The 21,754-nt window shown below is 44.6% G+C and overlaps 1 protein-coding gene across 5 annotated transcripts in view; it reads right to left on the minus strand.

The window, feature by feature from the left end:
- The window catches only part of kirrel3l (kirre like nephrin family adhesion molecule 3, like), a 32,336-nt gene extending 13,073 nt beyond the window's left edge, over nucleotides 1-19,263 (minus strand). For 4 of the 5 annotated variants that reach the window (XM_020093449.2, XM_020093450.2, XM_069537546.1 and 1 more), the window contains exon 1: nucleotides 18,715-19,263. In XM_020093449.2, coding sequence (XP_019949008.1) covers nucleotides 18,715-18,754 — 40 coding nt within the window. In that variant the 5' untranslated portion in view covers nucleotides 18,755-19,263. The remainder of the gene's footprint in view (nucleotides 1-18,714) is intronic. The other variant, XM_069537545.1, reaches the window with a different exon arrangement.
- Nucleotides 19,264-21,754: the final 2,491 nt, after the last annotated feature.

Raw genomic sequence — 21,754 nt, forward strand, 5'->3', positions numbered from 1 at the left:
GGTAGCTGGGATTTTCTCTCTCTCACCCCCTTTTTCTCTTTCCACGGCTCTTCCCCCTCTTACTCACTCCATTCTCTCCATTTTTTTTCAAAGGGGGGCTTCCGAGGCTTGTTGGCAGTGTTTATTCCGCACTCAATTATCCACTTCATCTCGGGCTGCACCATGGACTGAACCCTGCCCATCGCCTCCCCTCTCCCTTTGCGGCCCCCTGGCTCTGTCACCCGACAGCACAATTACAGACGCCAAACAGTGAGCTCATCAAGAACGTGAGTTCTACGCGACGCAGGCCGCTGTCGTTGCCGACAACTGCCTACAAAATCTATTTTCACATGCGGCCATAAGAGTTGTTAATAGACAGCTGGACAGAATAGGGATCAGGGAACAATGAGTTTTAGCCCATCAATAATGTCTCCCACACACCATTTTACAATGAGTTTGAAAAGCTTATTGAGCTGTGGGTGCAGGTAGACTGTGTATGTCAAACACTGTGGATCAAAAGACACCAATTTGAGAGCGTCAATGAGAAGTGAAACGTGTTCTTGCTCAGGCTATTAGGCGTTTAGCGAAGGCTGGCATTTTCTCGTCATACTTTCAAAAATGCTTTTTTTTTAAGTCTGCCTGCGTGTCCCCAGCATTCTGCCATTTATGAGCCATTGAGCATTTTCAATGCCTCCCCTTTGCAGAGCGAGGTCGGGATTTTCCTCTTTGTACTTGCAGCAGTACAAACATTGATTGCAATTAAGTATCTTGCCCAGAGTATCTAAATGTTTACAATGGGTAATAATTCACTGCATTGGTGGATTGTTTAGATGGATTACATGCAGTGAATTGTTTTTCTTTACCCCTCCCACATACAATTTCTCATGCTCACATATGGCAATTAACACTATGCACACACACACACACACACACATATGCAGTCGTATAAATATAGAGTACAGAGTATGCACTATAGCGAATGTCTTCACACCGTATGAGTGATTCATTGCTCTCTAGATCCCTTATTGAAAATGCTCAACAGAACATCTCGACTGGCTAATGACTCATGCCAGATTCCTTTAATTCCTCCTTGCTGAATTAGACAATTCTTTGACGGTGTATTAGCAGCTTAATTACATGAATACATATCTGACGGGGAGAGAGGGAGGAACAGAACCAGACAAAGAAGCAGTGGAGGAGAGGCCGTCAGAAGAAGTATTGAGCTGTGGGTGTGAAGAGGCTTGTTCCTGATGTGCTTTAGTCTCATCGACACGCGTGCACGTACACAAACACACCACAGCTTTCGGTGTTCCCGCCAGACTCAAATGAGGAGCTGGATTGTTGGCTGCATCTGAATCACATTCAAAAAAGCAATATTTAAAACCCCTTTGAAATCCCAACGTTTCGACAGTGGACATGTTTTTTATTTGGCAAGTTCTCTTAAATGTTATGCAGGTAAATGTGTACAATGTGAATTAGTTGTGCCACATGTATTGAGCTTAATGCTGCTTTAAAATCAGTTTAAATTTAGTGTCCCTGTCACAGAAATACAACATTTACTCTGTTTTTTTACCTTGTGAGTGTGTGTGTGTGTGTGTGTGTGCACGCTTTTCCATCCCCCAGTAACAAGGTCAAAACACATTTGGCCTGATACATTTTAATCCGGATTTCTCAAAATGGAATATCATTTCACGCCGCTGGATGCACATAGGGCTAAGTTTATGTGTGTGTGCATTTCTGCCTGATTGTGTGTGAGCCCAGTGTGTGTATGTGTGTTTGCCTATCTGAAAATGTGCTATGTATGATTATGTCAGTGTGTGTGTGTGTGTCTGAATGTGTGAATGAGGGTGGGGCAGTGTTAATAGGGAAAGCATCTTGTCAGGCACTGGAGGGCACATTTAGCAGTTACTTTGACACAGTGACTTTGCTGTTTTCTGTCACATGGTCAGAGTTAAGTGCAAAGCAGCCTCTCTGACTTGGACACAACCTGTTAAAGAGCTTTACATTGACCCTGGCACTGCTGCACTTGCTCTGAACTGAGATACATTCACATCAGGAAGGATCAGGAAGAGATGGACAGATGTCAGCAATGATCCGTCCACCGCTGGGCATCTGCCTTGATAGAATTAGATTGAACCAGTCACTGTGTGTGTCTGTTTGTGTTTGTGTGTGTGTGTGTGTGTGCGCGCATGCACTGAAAATGTGCATGGGTAAGTGCTGGCCATGATGCTAAAGACTGGGAAAGATAATGGCACAGCAGATGACCTTTAGATAAAATGTGGCACTAACATACACAGTACAGTGCATTTACCACCAAGTCACCGCAGTCATAATCTGTTACGGCATTTTAGTAATCTCACACACACACACACACACACACATATACTCACAAAACCCATTCCACTTGATTCCAGGCCATAAGTCAATTTAACGCAGCATTCAAAAAGTCAGGTCCTTCAAATAAAACATCAAATAACATCAGACACTCTGGTTTGTAACAGCTCAGGCGATGCACTCTGTCCATTTCACCGTGCTTTTACAATGACACTCAACTGCATATGTTCATTTACTCTTAAGAGGCTCCAAGCTGCGTTCGCAGAGTCTCTATTTTAGTCCTGATTTTATTCCATGTCCTCATTCCCATCCAGTGCAAAGAGTGCAACATCCAGTCCTGTGGGCTCTATAAATATAAGTGCTCTCAACTTGACTGGACAATTTGCTTCCTGCAGTAATAATTCAAAATGTTGAAAAATAGCGCCCAATATCTACTTGCATTCTTGCCCTAGAGGTGGAGGCAAAATTCTGAGCCTGGCTGGTGTGAGTATTCCAGAATAAGAGCCAGAGAGGAGAAAACGAGGAGGAGAAACAGACGAAGAAAAAAAAATAGCACAAAACAGGGCAATTGGCAAAAAAGTGTCAAGCTTGGAATAAACAACCCTTTTCCCCAAATGCCATCCATTGTGCCTTGTCTAGATAAGGCTTCTAAATCGGGCTGGAAAATGCAAGCTCCATTTCTCTCTGTATGGAATTATTATCCCTTTGTTTTGAGTCAGGCTCTTTTGTCTTCCTCTTCCTGCGTGTGTGCTTGTGTATGTGCATACACACAGACGGTATTGCTGTGGTGGCTGAACCAAAGATTATGTCCCAAAGGGCACCCTGCACCCATCTCATGTTTGATTTGGCTACTAAGCTCATTAACATGAGTCCTACAGAACTTCTGAGGGCTTGAAAGGGGGGGGGGGGGCTAACAGCAGATACCACCCACCAACTTGTGGCACCCAACACATGCACAACATGTGTGAGCGGCACCTCCGTGTTTTTCTTCAACTTGGATCGTTGCTAGCTTCAGTTTGCTCCTGTGCAGATGGCCTCCGCTTTTTTTACCTCCATGCGGCCGGGTCTCTTTTCAATCCTTTCTCTACCATGTTGCATTCCAGCTGCCCTCCCTCCCTCCAACTCTCACTATCTTTTCTCCCATTCTGCGTTTTTGTGCCCAAATTGCAGTCTAACAGCTTTTTAAGAGCTGTTTTGCGGGAGTTTAATCCTCCTAGCCTCCCCTTTCAGCCTTTATTCCATTGTGGAAAATCTTGGCTCAGACCTAGACCCTTTTTAGAGAGTGAACCCGCTCATCCACCCTGCCCCCCTTGCTGCACTGATGATACCCCCACCCAGGGCATTCTCTTAAATTCCTGCATGCCTCTGCAATCCAGCCCCATCCTCTCATTCCTCTGTTTATCACTCATATGTCTACAGTCAGTGAGCTATGATCCTTGAAATCAATGCCTAGCAGGGACCCTTTGAGAGTTATATAAGGTGTTACTAATTGTTGATTTGCTTTCTCCATGGCTCTTTCTGCCATCACTCTGCTTTTCCAGACTCCATGTCAACTGTCATCTCTTGCCAGCCTCTCCCTTGCACTTTCTCTCCGCACCTCTTCCTCTTCTCTTTCCTGTATCCCATGTCCCCTTCTCTCGCTCTCTGCATCCCTGGTGCGAAAATCAAAGGGGTTTGTGTCAGCTTGTCTACACAACACTCAAGAAAGCAGGGCAGGGGGAACAACAGGATAAAAAAAAGAGCTGCTGCTGCACGTTAGGCAGACAGGAAAACTGAGGTAAAGTAGAAATGGAAAAAGTGGGCTCCTGTCAGCTTCCAATTGCAAAAGGAGCCGGCCTGAGAGGGGACTGATGGAACGCTGTAATCAGTCTGTCTCCGAGGCTGTCACCACGAGGCTTTCTCTGCTGGAATAGGGCACTGCACACATCAGGGCAGCAGCGAGACTGATCGCATGGGCGAGCAGCGGCAGAGTTTCTCCCTGGGTACCTGCTACAACTGATGCAGTGGATAGAGTAATAGAGTGGTATGCATACAGGGAGAGGAAGAAGGGACAGAAAAAAGGGGGAGGGGTGAGGGGGGGCAAGAGTGCTGATGTGACATAGTTTGTGTGTGAGTGTATGTGAATGGTTTGCGCACTCACACTGCAGTGCCCGACAATGTGCCATAAATACACTCGTTCTTGCACTGTCTTCTCGCACTCGCCGCTCACAGACGCACACTCACTGTCACACTCGCAGTCCCATATCTTTAGGGTTTCCAGTGGGCAGAGGCATCTCTCCGAGTATAATTCTAGCAGAGCTTTTAAAACGGCTCCCCCACTCTGAAGCCAGGAGCCAAAGAGCTGAGAGCTGACTCCATGTAGACAGATAGCAAGTGACTGGCTGGCTGGCTGGCAGGAGAAATAAAAACGCCAATAAAAAAAGGGGAGAAAAGAGGAGGGAGTTAGTGGTGGCGGTATGAAATTGTCTGTACACATCAGCCAGCAGTGTTGACAAGATGGTGATTGAGCTAGTCTTGTCATTCCGTTCCTGCTTACCCCCTGGTGTTTTAACTGCAAGACAGCTTGGTTGGATCTGTGTCACTGTTCCAGCCCCCCCCCCCCCCCCCCCCCCCCCACACACACACACACACACACACACACACACACACACACACACACACTGTATTTTTTGCTTTCCCTCTCTCTCTGTCGCAATTTCCCTCTCCGGCTCCCTCCTCCTCTTTCAGCAGTGTTTGGATGGAAAGGCTTTCAGTATAATTTACTGTGCTTTTAAATCATTAACTTCTTGTGCCGTTTGCAAAAGCCCTGGTTTAGTGTGTGCATAACAGTTGACATGGTGGATAAAACAGCAACAGTGCGCAACATGTGACGGAGATGGAACTCAGAGATGGGACGGGATTAAAAACATAAATAGAGGAAATCTTTTTCCCTGATGTAGACACGACAAGTAAGCTTAAGAAATAAATATATATATAAATAACAGATTAAAAATCCATAAAACAATGACAAGATAATGGTAAAATTGCCTCAATCTCTTGCTTTTTCTAAAAGGCAGTTGAAATGAAAACAAAGGAATTCTCTACATAGATTCTGTACTGGGACTCTGGGCCTAATGCCCTGGGGTGTCAATTAATTTAGTCTAGGGATTTGCGGCCTACTCTTCCTAATTGAGCCCAGTGGAGACCCCCTTGGCTCTTCATGATAGGAAGTAGTGCGTTTCATAATTAATACTTTTTTCCTTTATTATTATTTTTTTAATGAGGGTGGTAATGTTGTAAATGTATGCATCTCATTAGAGTAGAAGGGCCATCTATGCTATTGTTCACTTGTGCAGTGTATGCTGCTGGTGAGATGAATAAGAGCGAGATGCATTCAGAGGCAGCAATGGCACACTGAAGTCAAAGCTGTGCTTTTGTGTGTTTGAATATAAAACACAGCCAGCTCAATGAGTGTCTCATTAGTGTTGCTTAATATGTGTGCTTTTTAAAGCTTAGAGGTTAATGCCTGACTTGCCTCCATTTCACTGGAGCTCCCTTTAATTTGATGCATAATTCTTTTTTGTCAGCAGCTGACAAGAGCCTCTTCAGAGAAAGCGGCTGAGCTGTGTTGTGAACTCTGCATCCAACAGGAACACAAAGGCACAAAAACACTTCTAATTAAACCTGTTTAAAATGTTTTCCCTTACTTTGCTTTTCCACATTACCCGAGACGTCTCTCAACTGTTCTATCGTTCCATCTCTCTGTCCAGGGAACATAACTCCTGGCGATTTAACAAATTACCTCCACTCCCAGGAGAGTCATAGATCCAGTGAAAACAATAAGTGTGTGATTCACAATGCTGCCACCTCTCTGTTCGTACAAACGGCCTTCAAATTGCCATTTATTAATCAATGTCTGTGGTTAGTCTGTGACCAGAATCTCTGCTCCCTTTCATCTGGAGGTGGAGAAAAGACAACTATTAATTCAAAATCTAATGTCACAGCGTCTATAACTTGAAACATTCTCTTCAAATTACTGATGACTAGAAGCTACCAGAGCACAAGAAAGAGCTGGAAAAAATGTTACCTGCCAACCCTCAATACATCCTGCTTTGTGCTGAGAAAAAGAAGGGAAGGGGAAAACTAATTTCCTGAAACTCCATTTCTTAAGCGTTGATTAGTAAAGGAGCATAATTAGAGTGAAATGTGAAGTCAGGGTTTTTGTTCAGATTGCGCTGCTTCCTCTAGAAAAATCAGGCCATGATTAATGAATAAATGATTAATGAGCGAACTAATTAATCAATTAATTATTAAGCAAGCACTCTGAACAAGAAACGGGTAGGATGATGGTGAACAGTGGATATAAGAGATGGTTAGGGTGTGTGTTAGAGAAAAAAGGATTTAGGATAATCTGCCTTGTTTGTTCTGTCAGTTTGTTTTGTCTTCCGTTGCAGGGGAGGATGAGGAAGAGGGCGGATGGGAGGAGATGGAAGACTCAGCCCTTGACTTGAGCTTCCTGAGTCAGCCAGCGCGGTCTTGTGTGAGAGCACTGCCTTTAAAAAGCTGCATTTGCAAGTTCTATCATGTTGGGGTCAGGTACTAAGGTTATGAAGTAGTGAAGCTTGGAATAAGATTTGTCAACAACAGTGATGATGTTTGCATCGAACTGTGACGAGCTACGCGAAATCAACACCTCTGAAAAGGGTGACGCGAAGTTCCCTTTGCTAACCAGTCTTCTCTCCTCCCCCTGTCTTTAACTAGGACACACCATCAATCTTTGATAATGTGCAGCGTGGGTCTCTCCTGTGTGACCAGGCTGATGAGACATCACAGCAGGGATTGATGTATAAAATACAGGCTCTGAAAGTAACTGTGATATACTGGACCATTTCAAGTCAAGTTTGACCTTTTTCCCCCACATATTAATCGTCACAGTTAAAAATATATGTATGATTACACCACCCCATGCACCGGGAGCTCAGCACATCTTATTCTTTAACATGTGCTTCTTCTACTCCTTCAGCTTAGTAGAGGTGGGGGGGTTTCTGTGCCTACCAAACATCCCAAGAGCTGCTACACAACTGGATATGGGACACAAAATATTATTTCATAAGCCGATGGGTTTATTGTTTCTATTAAAATGCAGCATTACTCTATAAAGCTGCATTTCCCCCACCTCCCCCTGACACCCGGAAACACATCCTCAAAGCGAGAACATGAGAGAAGGATCTTTCATCCCTGCATATCTTTCCTGGCGTTTACTGCTGGCCTTATTAACAGAGTTGTGAGTGACGGGGGCCGAGTGTGCTGGGAGAGTCTCGGGGGGCTTTGATGGAGGCAAACGATGGAGCTACAGCAAGTTGAGGGCAAGATCATTTTTAATGTTTATCGGCTCAAAGTGCCTTGTAAAGTTTTTTGTCTATGTTTCGTCTTTTCCTGAAACTCCTTTTACTTCTCTGTGTGTTCTCATCTATTGTTTTTTCACTAATGGCACTAGCTGGACTAGTGCTGCATTCTGTCCTCAACATACCATGGCATTGCAGTTTTCCTCAGTCAACTGGATGTGAATAGTCTTTGTCACGCTGGGTGGGTCATCTCATTGACTATGAAACCCTGGACATATGGTGGCTGTGTGTTGGGATGTATCATGGCAGTGAATACCATGGGTTGGGCTCTTGACCCTAGCGTGGCCTTTAACAATTTACCGGCTGCACCAAAGTCTGTAGCTTGATTAACTTAAACACTTCATTATGCACTCTGTTTTGGGGTGTGTGCTTTCTTCAGGGTCTTTAGAATGTGTGGTCTGCAGCAGGGGCAGATGTGTACTATGTGACTGTTTTACCAAACGCATAACACGCGCCCTCTCTGCGGCGGCACTGACACACACTTTGTCTGCGACACATTGCTTGCACGGTAGACATAAAGCAATGCTAGACGGTAACAGTGCATGTATCTTTGACGGCCAGGCTTCTACAGAGAAATCTCCTTTTGTCCTGGTGCGATAAGCCAGTTAATTAAGTGTCTAACAGGACCGTCTAGAGCATCCGCTACGGTGACATTGGCTCCCAAACAGAACCACATTACACAGACAGAGAGCTGAGTTCAGCTTCTATCCACACTTCTGTCCACTATACAAAGACAAAAAAATTTAGCAGACTTGAAACTTTTCAAACACGTCTCTTGAGGCCCTTTCTCTCTTTCAAGCATTTTATCTCTCCATCTGCAAAGCAAGACTTTCTTTGCAGGTCACATCTACTGAGAGGCCTCAGGTTTGGGGCTCTGATAAACAAGCGAAGCGTTACAGGCTCTTAAGCCCATCTGGTGAGATGATCGATCATTAGACCGAGTGTGAAGATAACTCCCTCAGCTTGCCTACTGGCTACCGCTGATCCCATATCACCCTCGCAGGATATGGTATGAATCACAGGAAGTTGAGATCAATCTATATAGATTGTGCCGCTTGATTACAAATGAAAAAAAAAATCCCATTTGGCTTAGCCACTCGAATGCCTCAGAGTCTGGCTGCGTTCGTGTGAATGTGTGGGTGTGTGCAACGTGCGCATCTACGTGTGTTAAATAATAGCCTTTTAACTTTCTCCTTTTACCGATTTCTGATTTTTGTTGATCCCTCTCCACAATCTCTCCTACCTGCACTCGTTTACTTTGCTCAGTCCATCCTGCTCTTAAATCTCCCTTCTTGAGGGAGTCTTCTTTTAAATCTTAATTAAAACAGACTCCAAAACCCCCCCACCCTCCCAGGGGCTGGCTGAAAGCAGCTTAGAACAATCAAGAGGACGGATTAGTAGTGAGAAGAAAAGAAGAGAAGAGGAGATGCAAGAGAGAGAGAGAGAGAGAAGGGGAGGGGGTTGGACAACAACAACGAGAAGGGAACGGCAAAGAAAAATATTGAGAAGAGCGAGAGGACTGACCCCTTTCCTTTATCCCCATGATCCTTTCTCCTTCCCCCTTCGCCCTGTCTCTCGCTCTCTCTCGGGGCTCAGGAGTCTTGGCCTGACCTATTGACATTCAGCTTCTCGGCAGATTAAGCAGCGAATGGAGCCTCTGGAAAGGGTAAACACACTAGAGGAACAATGACCAACAGGCGGCAACCTTATTGGATTCTAATTAACTGCCAGGAGAGATGGCTAGGGGCATGTTAAGTGCTGTGGGACACAAGTTAGAGCACTAGATCTCAAGTACCACAACTCACAACACCAACACTCCCCCTCTTTTCTTGTAGATTGTCTCTGTCCTCCTCCTTATCCTCTCCTGTATCTCTCTATCCTTTACCATTCTCCTCTCTTTCAATCTATTTGCAGGCTGTTTCACATATGGCCCATGAGAATGTCAAACAGAGGCTTTCTAAAAGCGCTCCTTGGAGAACTATTTGCCATCCTTCTTTCCGGGCTACCTCTCCCCTTCTCTCTCCTCCTCTTTTCTAACAAGATGGAACGAGGCTCATGCCCTCGAGGTAGCTGTTTGAGCGATAAGGTTAAAATAAGCTGAAAAATAGGGAGAGATTATTTGATATTGAACAGATTGAATTATCTGGTGTGAGGGATGAAGGAAAGCAAAATCATTTTTCTGCATCGCCCTCAGGAGGAGCCCTACCAGAGGGAGCGAGGGAGCTAAATGGAAAAAGAGCAAAGAGCTGAACCTGCAGTGGTCACAAATCTGAAAACACGAACTGTTCTTTTCTCTGTGTTTTTGAATTTCTGTCCCAATTAACCACCGTGCCAGTTTGATTGTGAGACCAGGCAGGTTTCTCTGTATTTCGTAGTGGTGGAGTGGAATGAGTCCTCCATACTTGGAGTTGTCCCCTCATTAGCCCAGCTTACAATGGTGCCGTGGTTTCCGGGGTCCCCTGTATGGAACCACAACCTCTAATTAGAGTGTTTTCATTCACGCGTTAGTGTGAGAGAGCGCCATGGCCATCATGGGCTGAGGCTGACACAGAGGGGGAAAAAAGCAATGCCCCACTGGAGACAGGTCATCGTCGCCTCTGTAGGCATGTGAAGCAATTCATTAATTGGTGAGAAAACACACACACAAAGCCACACATGTGCAAACACACACATACACACTCTCACACCTCAGCGTGAATACACATACTAATGTTATGGGTATTCCATGAACCTGTTGCTTGTTAACACATTACCTGGGATCAAAGCGGCAAAGGCCAGAAGGTGAGAGGACTAGAGGAGCCATTATTTGTTGAGGAAAATTGCAGCCCAGTGTTATGTTTGTCCTCTGGAAAACCTGCCAGAATAGAGGATTCATTCGTTTCACAAAAAAGGAAAGATCTGTTGCCTCGTCACCATCATGTGAGAGTCTTCTAAATCCTCAGAGCACTTTTTTCTAAATTAAAGCTGGGTGGAAACTGGAAATGAATCGAAGCTTCAGTTGTGATCCAAGCCTGGAGGTAAGAAAGGGATCCACATGACCACTGTGCATTTCCACACCATTACAGCAACAGTCATGGCTGTAATAGGTTGAATTGGGCCATTGATTTCTCTCATGCACCCTCTTTTCCACCCTCCAAAAAACTGGTCTGTGCCAGTTCTGAGATACAACTAGTTCTTTTTTTAACAAAAAATCACATGCTCAATGACAGCTCACACAAAACCCAAAGTTTAGCCCCATAGAAACACAATCACAAACACAACTAATACAATATGACCCAGCTGGAGTTCCTGCAGAGTTAAACAAAGGACTGAGCTTAAATTGGCTTTTAAAGAACTCCTAAGCACAATCAAAGAGTTAACTTGAGCTACTATGGTGTGTCAGAGGACTGTTTAGAGAAAGAAGGGTAGTTAGGCCAGGGTCTATAGTGCACTGAAAGGCTAATCTGAAGTGTGACGGCTCAAGAGCTTCCCTCTGCTCGGCTTCAATAGAGCCTCCAATCAGGCCTGACAGACCCTCAATCTTTGGTCAGCTGTTTTAACTGGCCTGTGATTGAGTGGCTTCATTAAGAGCCTATTTATCTTTCCCTGTATCCCAGTCCTGAACGACCGGTGACATGCTAAACACACCCTCGCACTGTCTACATGTGAACCTAAGCAGATGCAAAACCGCATTAGCACACGCAGAACATCCAACAACACACAGAGAAGTGAAGAATATATGTGTGTTGGGGGGGTGTTCAGTTAATTGCAAAGATTCTTTTTCAAAACTGGTAAAAGAGTACCTTTCATGGATTACCTGCAGTTTTTCCACATGAAAAGTTCTCTCTAGAAAGTAGTCATGCCCTGCAGACCATGTAGCCTGTGATTCCTTCAAGGGGTTGGCATGTTGAAGTGTAATACCGCCAGCACAGAAAAGCAGGCCAGGTCACCCCAGGACCTCACACAGACAGAGACCCTCCTAAACAAGCCACAACAAACAGCCTTCTGTACCCACTCTCTGCTTTTGATCTAAAGAAGCAGAGATGCAATCTGTCTCCTGTCTCCTTTCTTCTCTTTTGCCCTTTTCTCCTTTTCTTTACTGCATCTCCTTATATCTCTCTTTCTCCTCCTGCTGAGCAGGTGTATTAAATGAGGTGACTATTCTGGCAGCATTGGGCCGCACCTCAAAGTGCAGTCTGTGAAGAGGGCTTTTCTCTACCTCCCTCTTATCTTTTATCCCTTCCATCGCCCCATCTCCTCTACTTTCCCTTTTCCTTTCCCTTTATCCTTCTCCATCCCCTTTACTCCTTTTAACATGTTCTCTTGCACTCTTGAATGTTAAAATGCAGAGGTCCAAGCCTCTCATCAATTTGAATTCATCTACACCTCCCTGTCTATCTCCCTCTGTGCATCTCCCTCTCAGCCTATTGTCTATTTAGCTATACGTCTAATTATGCTGTCTCACTTATGTAATTAGTGCAAAAATAAATGGCTTCTGTAGCTTTGTCTGTGCCCGTCACCCCTCCCATTGCAGGCTCTGAGAAAACAAATTATGGAGAACAATAGGTACAAATGGCTTCTGCACCAAACCACATGATGGATGCAGCCTGGGTTCCCTGCATCTCATCCCTTCCTTTTTCCCTTCCTCACTTACTCTCTTTATTCTCCCTCCCTTCTCCATTATCACCAGCTCTATATGTCTCTGTTGGGGAACAGGGGAGGACTTGCACACTCTCTCGCCCAACTACCCTATCATTGTATGGCTGTATCATCTGTCTTCCCTTCTTGGCACTGACACTATATTCACACTGACATCATATTAGGCAGGGTCCTTTTTCTATCCCTTTTCTTCTCTTTCTCTGCCCCACTCTCTCTTTCCCTTCCCCTGCTGTTGTCTCCACTGGCACTCTTCTCTCCTCTCCTTTATCCCCCAGAGCATTCTGCACACCACGACTGCAATGCCAACGCCTGGGACTTTCTAAAGCAAACAGCCAGCATCCTGTGCCGTAGTCCCATCTGTGGACAGTCTGAGCAGGGAACAATCAGTCCCTCTCCTCCTCTGCTTCGTTCACTTTCCAGCCCCCTGGGATCTGCACAGCACTAGGATGCCTCAGTCAGATGGGTGCAATGTGCTGGAACAATGGTTGGGTGCCTCCTCCAGCAGGGGTGTTGGGTTCCCCTCAGCCAGCTAGGGAAGCACTTAGCCAAGTGTTCTTGCCCTCCTTGCTGCAGCTTCACAGGAATGTGGCAGAAGTAGAGAAGGCTCCCACTACACAACTTCCTTATACCTCACCCTCATAACACCCCCTATCCACAACTCTAAGCTCACACACTGACACATGCACACACACAACCACTTTTCTGCATGTCCATGTGTACACCTGAGATCTAATGTTTAGCCCAGGGTGTTGAAATATCAGCTTTCTATTAATCCCCCTCAGACTTGCAGTCAGTTGCACCTTTGTTGTTTTTTTCACCTCTGCCATGCTGGAAGAAAAACAGCAGGTTTGGTTTACACCAATACAAGCGTATCTATTACCTGAAATGTTAGGCTCCTGGCAGTAAATCCCTTTGACCCCTCTGCCTTCCTTTTCTTTCTTTCTCTACCCCTCCCTCCCCCACTAATCCTGCTGGGCACATTGCCGTTTCTGCTTCGGCATTCTTCTGCCAAACTGGCGGCAGTGGAGACACACCTTGCCCTCCGGTCGGTTCAACCACCACCCAGCTCCACCGCCTACGCACCTCAACGTTTTTTCTGTCGCCACACGGCTCAAACATTAACATGTTTTCCCATTGAGGGAACCACATTTAAAAGCTTGATCGATAAAGTTTGACTGACGTCCCTCAGGTGAAAACAAATTGGCTGACTTCTCTCACAGACCTCCCGGGGTGAGTTTCTCAGTTCTGTCCGAAATCTGGCCCTCATCTAACCCCCCCAGAAAAAATTAAATAGAAATTAAAGACATGAGTACACTTTCTCCAAACCTTCACTCAGCCTCCTACAACAACACAGAGCAGTCTTTCACTGTGAAGAGGAAGAAGAAGCGACTAAGCTACAGGCAGTGCTCTATTTTGGTTAATGGTTGAGTCACTAACACAATATTAGCACTGGCGTTTCTGGCAGTTTGAACTGAGAGGAAGGAGAGATGAAAAGAACAATAAAGAGGAGGGGGCTGGACTTCAAGGAATGAATTCTTGGGGTATGTAGTCCCAAAAGCATATGCACTGTTTCCATCACCAACACAGTGAACAGCAGGCAGGCAATCTCTTGTTTCCTTCGATGTGTTTTTTACCGCTAGTTGGATAAGGAGATGACATGTCCTGAGAACTGAAGCATCATTAATTAGACAGTTGGACTTTGACGAATCGCTCCAGAAAGGGCACACAGCCCTGAAGATGCCAAACACTCATCTCAGCTTATCATCCTCTGCCCCAGTGTGTGCCCTTGACCTCTGCGAGTGTGTGCATATGTGTTAAGGGTGTTGCTTCCGTGAGCTCCTTGTGAGTCATTTTCTGGATGATGTGCACATGCCACAAGCCCTTGCACACTATGCTGAGTACTTCGGAGCTTCTGTTTAGTGAGTGACAGTCAAATTTCATGCAAGGAAAATAAAAAGATGTAAAGTAAATCAGCATCTATTGTTAAATACATTTTGACTGATGGTATTTATAACTGAACTTTTATTTTTCCTAAGCCCCTTCCCAGCTGCCAGAATCCGTCCCCAACAGAGCCATCTCCAATACAAGGTTAAGGCTGGTGAAGATAACACAGGAACAGATATTGCTGCAACGCAGAAGATAAATTTCAATTTGCTGTTGGTTTCTGTGTCTCCGCAGGAGATATGAAATTCCTGTCTTGCAGGGCAGGAATTGATTAGAAAATAAAAATGAATGTGCAGTCTAGTATGTCTGCAATTTTTCTGTTGTATGTTGGTTTCGGGGCTTGGGGTCTTTTGAAATGGTGATACATCTCTCTAGAAGGAAGTGACATTTGAATATTTTGGGGAGATAAATGCAATCCAAGTCTTTCTTAAAATAGCTTCCACTGTATAAACGTGACTGTTTCCCTCAGGGGGCTGTTTTAATGACATGCACAGAATTAATCCTGGTTTCTCTCCTCTCTCTTTTCTTTCCATTACAGCATTTGTACAGGAAAATACAAGAGTAAACAAGTTTGTGCTCTCCCCACCAGTCTGCACACTTCTAATACAGCCTGAAGTGCTCAAGCTGGGGAAGAAGACTCCAGGCAATGGCAGGAAGCTGACACGGCCCCTCCATTGTCCTGTTCCCTGTCATTTCCTCCCCGGATCCTCCGACTGCCCCCGAGGAAGACAAGGTGAGGATGTGCAGAGACAGACACAAGGAGAAAGCGAAGACAAAAAGAGGATAGGCGGGAAGAGGTAAAAATAATACTAGAAGGGGCCAAGTGTCATCCATGGTTTGCTACCTGCATGGCTATACTTGGGCTTCCTGTGTTTAGCCATAGTGGCGTAGACATCCAGTTAAGTTGCTAACAGCTGATAGCAAAGCCTCAGGACATACTGCCAAGTTCTTTATCTGTGTTTACCAGTGTGGCGAAGCTGATTAGAGACAGGCAACATTATGAAGCTCCATTGTTTCCTCTCTCCTTCCAGTTTCTCCTTTTCTGCACATAGCAAGTGAGTGTGTGGAAAGGGGGAGGGGGAGGATATCTGTTTATGAAGAAGGGCAGAAAGACAATGGCAAGAGTGCATGACACATCTTCAGGATGAGAGGAAACAGCAGGCCATTGTTTAAGATCTTGAACATTCATTACCGCCTGTTTGCGTGTGTAAATGTGAGTCTGCACAACCAAATGATTTGTGAAGGTCAAAATCGAGAGGCTTTCCACAAGTAACACAACCACATTCAAAACTTAACGTCATAGCTGTTTGTTCAAAATGCTTTGGAGAACTACTACACACATCTTGGGTATAGATTAACATATAGCTGTAGCTACAAAAAATATATGGATCTTTACATTTGATTTGTGGCCGCAAGTGAATCTAAATTCACGTTCAGTACAACACGCCGGCAGCAAAAACCATTACACAGAGACAAGAAATCAAAGTAGGCCAAAATTCATCTATAACTTTGCCATGACTATGTCTCCTAAATAATGCAAGACACTTGTGTTCAAGACTCTGCTGTGTTCGAATTCTGCTGCGTCTGCACTACTTTGCACCTCGTATCTAACTCATCGGCTGGCTGGGGCTCATGCTTCCAAACTTTATAACACTTACCCTCTCCTATTCTCAGTCTCTTGGTATCACAGAGGTATATACTGGGAATGAGGCAGAGAAAAGTAAAGGGAGTGATAGACAGCATGTTTGTGCGAGTTTGTGCGCTGGTGTGACAGAGAGAGACAAGAGTAACAAGATGGAGAAAAGGTTAATGATGCTCAGCGGTCTTCCTCAGTGTTTCCCCGCTGCTTGTCAGCTTAATCATCAAGACACTGGTGACACATCCGAGTCTTATCCCTGCAACATGACCCCCCTCCCTCCACCCCCCTCCCCGGTTTTAAATTCGGTCTCCCTCTGCAGCCTTACTGCTTTCACAAGAATTCAAAGAGCGACAGAACTGCAGTTCGTAGAATATGCACAGTTCCCCAAAACAAACAACTTGGGCCATGTTGCCACCGCATCCACAAACAGATCTGGGTTACATGAGGAACAGACAAATCGGTGATAATGGTGAAGGGAAGGATGATGGGGTGGGGAGAAGGGGGCACAGTCAGGGCTTATAACTTCCTCAGCTAGATTTCAGTTCTCTGTGTGAGTGAGGCTTTAAACCTTTGGTGAAAGTCTGCACGCCGCCTCCAGCCCATTCAGCAGATCCGCTCTCATATGCTTGTGTTCCATGGTCACATATTCTGTAACCAGGCAAAAGGGTTGTGAGAAGAGGCAAGGTGGAAAATTTCCACGGCCGTTCACTACAGTGAGACATGAGTGGCGACGTGACTTAAGAGGAAGGGAGCGAAAACTTGTAATCTCAGCTCGCAGCCTTTGAACTTGGCCCGATGAGACGCTGGTGACCCAAAGCAAAAGGTTCCAAAGAAGAGCTCACTGAAGATTACTCAGAATACTGATGCAGTGTGGAATCCAATTCCTCTGGGAGCCAGGGGACTTTCCGAGAAAGTAAATTATCAGTGTTGTACAAGACTGCATACATAAAAACTTATGCACTATGCTATGGATTTCAAAGGGAAGCCGTGTGCCGTGGCCAGATTTTGATCCTATAAAAGACATTTATGAGGGCAACCAATTATGAGCATTGGTGACTGGCACAATAAATGAGGTCTAGGGTCTCTTAGGTTCTAATTAGGGCAGCTGTTACCATTTTTATTATTTGTAAGTGTGTGTGTGTGTGTGTTTGAGGGGAAAATATGCCACTGTCTGGCTACCGCCTTTTCTCATCCAGCTGTTGCTAGTCTGTCAGGGAGCAGGGGTCTACTGGTGTCAAATCCCTCCCCCCCGAGCATTGAATAATGACAAAACCATGCGGAACCGAGCCTGGAGGTAAAGATGTACTCACAACAAATGGCTATTGAGCAAGCTCTGCCATTTGTGATATTGGAAGTTATGTGAAACTGCATGTGATTCAGTCTGGAACCTGCACACAGTGTGACTGGTCAAGGAAAATAAATGTTTTTTTAAAAGCCTGAAAAGATTTCTTTGTTCTGTCCTCTGTCGCAGGCTGAGAAGATGTGTGAGTGTGAAGCTGTGGAGTGTTAACACCAGTCACTAGTTTATCAACAACTCTGAAACAAAATGCTGAGAAGTTAACAGTTGCTCAGTGTTAATTGCTGAGGGCTTTTTTTTTTTAAATTCAAGACATTTGCAGCACTAAATTATGAGAGTAAATTGTACCAGCTGCTCAGAGCGTCTGTGTGTTCATAGTGAATTTATTTATACGGGAAAAAACATAGATCTTATTTTCTGTGTCTATATGACACAATGAAAAAAAACCTTTTTAAAACTGCTTATATTTATATTATGTGTGTCCTTTTCCTCGTACTTTTGATATCTATAGATACTGGGTAGTTTGAGTACAACTATTGTTCATTAACAAATGGAGTAACTCAGATCTTCAATAAAACGCAGCAGGGGTGAGGGGGTATATGGGGGCAGACAGGTGCGTTGTATCTCCAGCAACAACAAATGCTTTCTCTCCTTCTTCCCCCACTCTCTCCTTCTCTTTCCCACTCTCGCTCTATCTATCTGTCTTGCTCCATCACAAACGCAGCCTTTACTCGCGAAGCCGTGCAGCCCATTCACCTTTTTTTTAATCCATTTTACGCACCATTCACAGCGTCCACGATTGTGCTGGAGTACAATTCAAACAGAGCAGCTTCAGATCCGGACCACATCAACCCATTTTCACATCGTTTCATTAGTCTTAAAGCGCTCGCTTTAGTTTTTTGTTGAAATCAACGTGGGGACCGCTGAACTTCGGAGGGGTAGAGATGTCGAGATCTCTGCGCGGCGCTGCCACATGTCTCAGTGGTTTTATCTCCACACAGCCGCTTAAATATTCAAACATTTCATCCTCATGTAAAACACAATCATATTTTATTGTGGATGGACACATGGGTGGATACGCACACGCGCTGCAGTCCGGACCCATAACTACCGTGGGTTTAAAAATTCAATAAGTTCGTGCTCTTTTCCGTTCGTGCGCCGTGTACACCCGTAGCCTCGTGCACATCCACTACAACAGAGACCGTCTCTGTCACACGTCCGAACCCGCACCAGAAACAATCACGGCTTCCCCGCATTATTCTGCGGTGCTGCGGGTCGACTCGCAGGCAGCGAAGCCTCCTGGTGTAATCACTCTTTTAAAAACTAATCAAACATTTAGCGGCAATTATCAGCAGTGGAGTGTGGCACTGCAGCAGATTAGATTCCCCTCTACACCAGCGCACTGGATGGCTTGACGCAGCGCGCCAGCACGGAGCGCGGTCCATCCTCTCCATCCATAAAGCCCCGCATGAGAGATGGAAACAAAAAGTGCGTCTTACCTGTGGCCATAAGGCAAAAGATGAGGTATAACGCAGGCATTTTAGTTGCTCTCGCCGCTGATTGTTTTTGCGTGGAAGGATCCGCTCGCTCTGTCTTTATACGCGACCGGGCTGGTTGTGGTATCACCGGACGGACAAGCGCACTGGGATCGTCTGTAATAAAATCCAGTCCAAGGAAATGACTCTAAATGGTCCGAGCAGTGCGTAAAGTCTCAGTCAACAGAGCATCTCCATAGTTGATAACTTTCCTCCGCTGTATCTTCTTCCTCCGGGTCCCTTCTCTGTCACCTGTCACTGTGCTCTCCAGCAGTCCATCAGCCAACAGGCGCTTCAGTCAGATGCTTGGTCCACGGTCACTTTTTAACCAGCTCGATCATGCTGCGCTCGGAAGCGACCTCTCCTCTCCGGCACCGCGCGGTGATAAACCCCGGGTGAAGTTGCCTCTCCGCTGGACTCCCTCTCGGTCTATCTCTCTCCTTCTCTCCCTCACACACTCTCTCTTCCCCTCTCGGTCTCCTCCGTTTACTTCTCGCTGCCTCTTTCCAATAGGAAATGCGCACTGACAGTCATCTGGTGGGGGGAGTAGCTTATACCCCGAATCTGGCAGGAGCTGATTCGGAGGAGCCCCTCTGCCTCAGACGCTTGCCAGGGGGGGCCCAGCGGCCCCCGCCCCCAGGGACCCGCTATTGGCTGGGCGGGCGTCGTGGGGAGGGTATTTAAAACACTTATTCCGAGTGAAATGACAGTCATTGCATTTTTAAAATAGAGAAACCCACGTGGAGACTTTAACATCTAATTAAAAAAATAATGATGGAGAGACAATGATGGTCCAGGGATTGTTGGAAAATGTAGAATATGGTAATAACCTAATCATCTATAATAGGCATGTTACAGAATATAGAGCCCCCATTTTCCACTGGTTGAAAAACTCAGGAACACCTGCTAACATCTGGATTTTGTTTGCAATGGGAATTGATTTATTCTGTATTCAGTCCCAGGTCAAGTGGCTCTGCAGTTGACCCAGGTTTTAATTGGCTCTGTCTCTGATCGGCAGTGATGGAAACATGACAGCCAGGTAAAAGAGTACCTCAGTTGTTGGTGCTGTTCATTATGTTGAACATGATGCACAAGAGAAAAACTAAAAGACAAACTGTGTGTTTATTGTGTATGAAAAGCCTGCGTATAGGCTACATGCTACATTTTGGTGTAAAAGAGGTCAAACACTTGCTTGCACAACATACATGTTAATTTTAAGAATTTTTAACTCTTACAGCTTAATGTATGTCAATATGTAACTTCAGCCACTGGGGGTCTCTCAATCAAAATGATATCAAAAGACCTAGTTTGATAACTTTGTGTGGCAGCGTGGGATCATGGGAGTTGTTGTCACCACAGCTATTGCTGATGAAAACCTTCCTGATAAGACTCAGGCACAAATCATGTTTACAGTTGAGGTCATGCATTAGAGTTTTCTTCACGCAACCAACAGCAATGAATAAACTTGATGCATTATAGATATAAACAGTGGAAGGAAAAAACAGCCGTCTGGCTAACTGGCTTGTGATGTGTTTTTCCTTCATCATAAGTCGTTTGGCCTAGAAGTTAAAGAAGAGATGGACAAAGCCACAGGTAAAGCACATATGACACCATTAAAAAGGTCACCAAAACAAAATATCCTGTTACCTTGAATAAAACTGGGGATTTTGTTGAACATTGTTGGAAACATTTTGGATTATATAAGTACACAAATCAACAAAATATACACACAAAAATATCTATCTCCTCATTTTTAGTTATATAAATGAAAAATGGTTTCATTTTACTTACTTTAATCTCCTTATGATTGCAGCTTCCTGATTTAAAGAGACCCCGACTCAATACTACATCAGTCGCTTAACCTCATATATGGAGGTCTGAAAAACATTATGAGGACTTCCCAGAACTGCTTTAGTTTAAACTTTTCCTTGTTCTTATTGAAGTCACAGAACTGTCTCATTTGCCAATTGTGGATCAATTTCTCATTAAAAGAAATGTAACAATTGAAAATTGGTTTCTGATTCAATCCCTGCCCTTCATTACCCAACAGATTTGGAAATTAATTAAGGCGAATTACGTATGAGTAGTTGCACGATCAGCTGCAGATGTTTTGCCAAATGGTGTAATGATCACTTCACTCTAAAACATCAACACTTGTAGAAGAACAAATCAACAGTGATGGTATCAAACCAGTAAAATGTCAACTTTACAACATTTGTTGATGAACTTGTCTTCTCTTTACCGATTGACCAAAACAACTAATGTTATTCAGCCTACGTATCATTATTTCAGTCAGCTCTTGAACTGAAGTACCTTCAGTATTTATGTAGTTAGAATTCATATGGACTTACTGAGCATTTTATTTGAAAAAATTATCTTCTTTGAAGTTCTCTCAAAACACCCTTTTTTTCCAGGTGCAGTTTGATCTAAAATGAGCATATTGTTCATTGTCATACAGTGGGTGCTAAAATGAACAGTAGAGAACAAAGTCATTATCATATTTCAACAAAAGCCAAAGCTTTCATAAAGAGATAAAAACAGTGCGGTCTATCACTTGCCCGTGGCTGTTTATAGGCTCGTTCTTTGATGTCATTCATTAGTTATTCAAAGATCTTTTGATTAACCAAAATACCAGGCCTTGCAGTCATCTGGTTAATCAGTCTTTCAATTGTATATTGTACCAAGCAATGACTTAATTTAATTTTAACCCCCTCCCCTCACACACACACACACACACACACACACACACACACACACACGCCCTGTTAACTCAACCAGATGGTTAGCCCTCCACAAGACTGAAAAATTCATCAAAGTGTGTACATTTGGACACTGAGGTCTTCAGTGAGTGTGGTTTCAAGCAAGCATCATCTGCAATTATAAGAGTCTCTTTTTGACATTTTGAGCTGCAATTAATTAAAAGCTGAACCACACAATGACTAGGGCTCACTCCTCATGCGGCGCCCCCCCCTCCCCCCCCACACTCCTAACAGTAGTTCTCAAA

The sequence above is a fragment of the Paralichthys olivaceus genome, chromosome 13, assembly GCF_024713975.1.
Source record: "Paralichthys olivaceus isolate ysfri-2021 chromosome 13, ASM2471397v2, whole genome shotgun sequence".
In the NCBI taxonomy this organism is placed as follows: domain Eukaryota; kingdom Metazoa; phylum Chordata; class Actinopteri; order Pleuronectiformes; family Paralichthyidae; genus Paralichthys; species Paralichthys olivaceus.